The following is a 6,077-nucleotide window of genomic DNA, read 5'->3' on the forward strand; positions in this document are numbered from 1 at the left end:
ATCAACCCCTGTTTGTCCGTTAGAAACCAAATGCTCACAAGGGTCAACTCTGTATTGCATCTTGCCCGTTGATCATTCAAACTACTGAGATGCCTTGCCTAGCTAGAAATTTCAGATAGATTTGCTTGCATCCTTCCTTGTCTATCCTCCCTAAGCACATGATTGAAGGTGGTTTGCAATCATTCAAAAACAAGTCTCCAAGGAGCAGAAATTTCAAAAGGAAAGGTAAAAAATGATGATCAAAGCATGCTAGAGTTCGAAAAAAATTTTATCAACCTCTTACTCCTCCCCCACACTTAAGATATACATTGTCCTCAATGTATGAAATGCATCAAAAGAACAAAGAGAGAGATTTAAGAGGACTTCCCTGAATGCCTCGTTGAGATCCTGCAGATGTGAGATACTAAAAAGAGAAAAACACACTCATAAGAAAAAAGAGAAAAAAAAAACTGAACAAACTTAATGGGTTGCCTCCCACAAGCACTCGTTTTAAGTCGCGAGCTTGACTTTCACCTTTCCTTCATGGTGGTTTTAAGGAGAGAACGGACCCATGGTGGATGGGTTGCTCTCCTTCAATATAATGTTTCAACCGGTGTCCATTTACCTTGCATGTACTCCCATCATCATTATGTAGTTTGATTCCTCCATACGGGAATACCTTAGCCACCTCAAAAGGTCCGCTCCATTTGGTTTTCAATTTCCCAGGAAATAGCATTAGGCGAGAATTAAAGAGCAATACCTTATCTCCTTCCTTGAACTCCTTCCCAGCAATTCGAGAATCATGCCATGCCTTGGTTTTTTCTTTGTAGGTGCGGGCATTCTCATAAGCGTGATTCCTCCATTCATCTAACTCGTTGAGCTGAAGTTTCCTTGCCTCCCCTACATTGCTTAATTCAAAATTCAGAAATTTGGTAGCCCAATAAGCTTTATGTTCCAACTCAATGGGTAGATGGCATGCTTTGCCGAAAACTAGTTGGTAGGACGACATACCAATTAGGGTTTTAAATGCAGTACGGTAAGCCCAAAGTGCATCATCTAACTTTAAGGACCAATCTCTTCTGGATGTGGTAACCGTTTTTTCTAAAATCTGCTTTAATTCCCTATTAGAAACCTCTACTTGGCCGCTGGTCTGAGGGTGGTAAGGGGTTGCAATTTGGTATGTAACACCATACTTATTTAATAGTTGTTCAAATTGCCTATTGCAAAAGTGCTTTCCCCCATCACTTATGATGGCTCGAGGTGTTCCAAAACGAGTAAATATGAATTTTTTCATGAATTTAATGACAACTTGAGCATCATTAGTAGGGTAGGCACATGCTTCCACCCATTTGCTCACATAGTCCACAGCCACAAGTATATAAGAATTATTAACAGACTTTGGAAAAGGTCCCATGAAATCGATGCCCCACACATCAAATATTTCGCAGACAAGTATGTTGCTCAAGGGCATTTCATTTCTTCGGGAGATATTACTTGTCCTTTGGCAATGATCGCAAGCACTTACATATTTTAATACGTCCCTGAAGAGTGATGACCGATACAAACCGCTTTGAAGAATTTTTGAAGCAGTTCTTGATGCTCCATGGTGACCTCCGGCTTCTTTGTCATGGCAGAATTGTATGACACTTTGTACTTCCTCCTCAGGAATACATCTTCTTATCAAGCCATCCCTGCAGATTTTATACAAGTAGGGTTCATCCCATAAGTAATATTTCACATCAGAGAAAAATTTCTTTCTCTGTTGATATGTCAGGTGAAGAGGCATCACATTCCCTACCAAGAAATTAGCCAAATCAGCAAACCAAGGTTCATTTTTATCATTAATCGCATAGAGTTGCTCATCTGAGAATTCATCATGTAAGGCTGAATTATCAATATTTTCAGCATACTTTTCATCCAGCCTTGATAAATGGTCAGCTACTGTATTCTCACTACCCTTCTTATCCTTAATTTATAAATCAAATTCTTGTAACAACAAGATCCATCGTAGCAGCCTAGGTTTTGCATCATTCTTAGCAAGCAGATACCTCAAGGCAGCATGGTCAGTGAATATGATGACTTTAGATAAGAGTAAATAGGATCTGAATTTTTCAATAGCAAATACTACTGCAAGTAGTTCTTTTTCGGTAGTGGAATAATTTTTTTGTGCTTCATTCATGGTCCTACTTGCATAGTAAATGGTATGAAATTTCTTATTCTTTCTTTGCCCTAAAACTGCGCCTAAGGTATCATTGCTTGCATCACACATTATTTCGAAGGGTAGTTCCCATTCAGGAGCTGATACAATCGGTGCTTGAATCAATTTCTCTTTAAGGGTATTGAATGCTTGCACAATCATCAATGAAATCAAAAGGCACATCCTTAACTAGCAGATTTGTTAGGGGCCTGGCGGTTTTGGAGAAATCTTTGATGAACCGCCTATAAAAACCGACATGCCCGAGAAAGCCCCCAACATCTTTTATTGATTGTGGTGGCGGTAATTTTTCAATCAGTTCTATTTTAGCTTTATCAACCTCGATGCCCCGGGAGGACACCTTATGCCCTAGAAGGATTCCTTCTCTAACCATGAAATGGCATTTTTCCCAGTTTAAAACGAGGTTAGATTCCTCATACCTTTGGAGTACCTTTTCCAAATTAATCAAGCATTCATCGAATGATGATCCATAAATAGAGAAATCGTCCATGAAGACTTCCATGAAGTCATCGATGAAGTCACCAAATAATGACATCATACACCGTTGGAAAGTGGCAGGGGCATTGCACAGTCCAAAAGGCATTCTTCTAAAGGCAAAGGTCCTGTAAGGGCAAGTAAAAGTGGTTTTTTCCTGATCTATTAGTGCAATGGGTACTTGAAGGTACCCGGAGTAGCCGTCTAGGAAGCAATAGTATTCGTGCCCTGCAAGTCTCTCTATCATCTGATCAATAAATGGCAGTGGAAAGTGATATTTCCTAGTGGCCTCATTTAATTTTTGATAGTCTATGCACACCCTCCAGCCAGTTATTGTTCTTGTGAGAGTTGATTCATTATTTTCATTTATGATTACAGTCATCCCACCTTTCTTTGGTACGACTTGAACGGGACTTACCCATGATGAGTCTGAAAATGGATAAATAATACCTGCTTCGAGCCATTTCAGAATTTCTGCCTTTACCACCTGTTGCATTTTTGGATTCAGCCTCCTTTGTGGTTGTGCCTTGGGACTGCAGCCTTCCTCCATCAGAATTTTGTGTGCATACCAACAGGCTGATTCCTTTTATGTCTGCAATGCTCCATCCTATGGCCGATATGTGTTGCTTGAGTACCCTCACAAGATTTTCCTCTTGGAGGCCTGTCAAATCAGAAGAGATGATTACAGGTAAGGTGGAACTGTCTCCCGAAAACATATATTTTAAATGAAAAGGTAAGGGTTTGAGTTCCAAAGCTGGAGGTGCTTTGATGGAGGGTAATAGTTGTTTAGAGGGGATCGGCCCATCTAATGGTAGAAACTTCCATTTTCTTAGCTTGCATTCTTCTTGGCCGGCCTCTAAATAGTTTATTACCTCCTCTACTTCGTCCTCCACTACCTGCATGTTATTACCAGAATTAATGAGACAGTTTGCAAGTGGGTCATCTATCTTTGATTTATTAATTTCTGCTGCCACCACATCAATGGAGTCGATTACATAAACTTCATGTTCTTTAGTGTTAGGATACTTCAGGGTTTGAAAAACATTAAATATCATTTCTTCTTCATTAATCCTAAGAGTAAGTTGACCCTTTTGTACATCAATTAAAGCATTACCAGTTGCAAGAAAGGGTCTCCCTAGAATTAATGGCATCGATCTATCCTCCTCCATATCCAACACAATGAAATCAGCAGGGATGATGAAATTCCCTACTTTAACTAAGACATCTTCCACTATTCCCCTAGGGTATTTGATGCTTCGATCAGCCAGTTGTAGGGTAATGGTGGTAGATGTTAGTTCATGTAATCCAAGTCTCTTAAAAATAGAATAGGGCATTAAATTTATACTAGCACCTAGATCACATAAGGCTTTATCGAATTCAACATTTCCTATGGTGCAAGGTATAGAGAAACTCCCTGGATCCTTCAGTTTTGGTGGTAGCTTATTTTGAAGAATGGTTGAACATTCTTCGTTTAATTTTACCATCTCACAATCCTCCCATTTTCTTTTGTTGGACATCACCTCCTTCAGGAATTTTGCATACTTGGGCATCTACGATAACACATCAAGAAGAGGAAGGTTAATGTGAATCTTTTTAAACACTTCTAAAAATTTTTCAAATTGTTTATCAAATTTGGCCTTCAAAACTCTTCTTGGGTAGGGAATAGGGAGTTGGATTTCATGTAAATTTAGTTTAGGGGTACTTCCCTCATTCTCCTTTTGCAGATTGGCCGATTCAGCTTCCTTGTCGTCTTCTTGGGTTTCACCGATTATCTTCCGCTTCTTAGGGCTATGGCATTCACATGTTCTCTGGGATTTTTTTTTGTGTTGCTGGGGAGCCTTCCTTCTTTCCTCTCTGATAACATGCTCACAACCTGCCCCATTTGAACTTCTAAGTTCTTAATTGCTGTTTCATGGCTTTGGAATTTTGCTTCAGCAGTGTTGATGAACTTAGAAATCATCTCCTCCATATTGTTCTTTTTCTCTTGTGGGGGCGGCTGTGGTTGGAATCCCATGGGTGCCTTTTGATGATTGTTGCTCCAAGAGAAGTTGGGATGACTCCTCCACCCTGGGTTGTATGTATTGGAGTATGGGTTGAAGTTTGACCTGCTAGCATGAGAGATAAAATTAGCATTCTCATGGGAAATACAAGGACTATTTAATTGACAATCAGAATTAGTATGTCCTATTTGACCACATAAATCGCATGAGAAGCTAGATGGTGTATTAATGGCTGCAATATTAAAAGCATCAAACTTCTTATTTAGACTAGCAAGTTGTGCAGATATGGCTGCAAGGGAATCGATATGGTGTACTCCCCTCTAATTGGTTCGATCATTGCTCCACTGGTAGCTGTTTGACACCATCTCCTCTATTAGGTCATAAGCTTCTTCCGGTGTTTTCCTCATGATCGTACCACCTACGGCTGCATCAATAATAGATCGATTAGAGGGGTTAATGCCATTGTAAAAAGTCTGAATCTGTCGCCAAGTTGGTATTCCATGGTGAGGACACTTCCTAAGCATTTCCTTGAATCGTTCCCATGCTTCATATAAGGACTCCCTCTCAAATTGAGCAAAAGTGGTAATATCATTAATTAATTTTGCTATTTTGGAGGGTGAGAAATATTTAGCCAAAAATTTCTGGGTTAAATCATTCCAAGTGGTGATGCTTCTTGCAGGGAGTGAGTTGAGCCAATCTTTAGCTCTATCACGCAATGAAAAAGGAAATAATCTTAACCTAATTGCATCATCACTAAGTCCATTGTGTTTAAATGTATCACATATTTCAAGGAAGTTAACGATGTGTGCATTAGGGTCATCACTTGGTAACCCACTAAACTGAATACTAGTTTGGATCATTTGAATTATTGCAGGTTTTATTTCAAAATTATTGGCATGGATGGTAGGCTTGCAAATGCTGGATGTCGCCCTATCAATGTTTGGACAAGCATAGTCCAAGAGGGTGTGATTTCCTTCTGCCATCTCTCCTTCTATCTCTATGGCTAGTTCGCAAATAACAACCTCTTCTCTTAATTTTCCTTCTTTTGCCCTTTGCAACAAACGAAGGGTCCTTTCAATTTCTGGATCGAATTCAGCTAACCCTTCCTGTCTAGTGCGTGTCATGCACTAGTAAATCTGAACCAACAAAAAAAAATTCGAACAAACAAATAAAAATAAAAATAAAAATAATAACAGAAATAAAAAGAAATAAAGGGAAAAAGAATAAAAAATAATAACAGAAATAAAAGGTCCAAATTAATCAAGGTTAACAAATTCTAATATTATTTTAGGATTAAATCCCCGGCAACGGCGCCAAAAACTTGATAGTTATAAATATATAACCCTATCAAGTGCACTAGTTATCAAGTAGTATAATAATATCGTTCCCACGGGGATTTAACAAAATAA

The 6,077-nt window shown here is 39.0% G+C and overlaps 1 protein-coding gene and 1 non-coding gene across 2 annotated transcripts; one reads left to right on the plus strand and one right to left on the minus strand.

The window, feature by feature from the left end:
• Positions 1-279: 279 nt before the first annotated feature.
• On the minus strand, positions 280-4,218 carry LOC148791054 (uncharacterized). The gene is made up of 4 exons (XM_088890380.1): positions 3,119-4,218; positions 2,625-2,796; positions 605-1,945; positions 280-387 (listed from the first exon to the last, which is right to left on the minus strand). Exons 1-4 carry the CDS (start codon positions 4,216-4,218, stop codon positions 280-282), a joined length of 2,721 nt encoding a protein of 906 aa, XP_088746506.1.
• Positions 4,219-5,163: 945 nt separating this feature from the next.
• Positions 5,164-5,270, plus strand: LOC148791055 (small nucleolar RNA R71). Its single transcript, XR_016078028.1, has one exon. It is a non-coding gene; the product is annotated as a small nucleolar RNA R71 (small nucleolar RNA).
• The last annotated feature ends 807 nt before the right edge of the window (positions 5,271-6,077 follow it).

This window comes from Nelumbo nucifera, chromosome 6 (assembly GCF_055504915.1).
Source record: "Nelumbo nucifera cultivar China Antique chromosome 6, China Antique-T2T, whole genome shotgun sequence".
Taxonomy (NCBI): Eukaryota; Viridiplantae; Streptophyta; class Magnoliopsida; order Proteales; family Nelumbonaceae; genus Nelumbo; species Nelumbo nucifera.

Bases quoted from the DNA above. Each gene is read 5' to 3' on its own strand.
- LOC148791054 (XM_088890380.1), bottom strand. From the start codon at position 4,218: ATGCCCAAGTATGCAAAATTCCTGAAGGAGGTGATGTCCAACAAAAGA. The intron at 1,946-2,624 runs GTACTCCAAAGG...TTATAAATTAAG, and splicing joins GCTTGATTAATTTGGAAAAG to GATAAGAAGGGTAGTGAGAA. The intron at 388-604 runs GTAAATGGACAC...TCACATCTGCAG, and splicing joins ATGATGGGAGTACATGCAAG to GATCTCAACGAGGCATTCAG.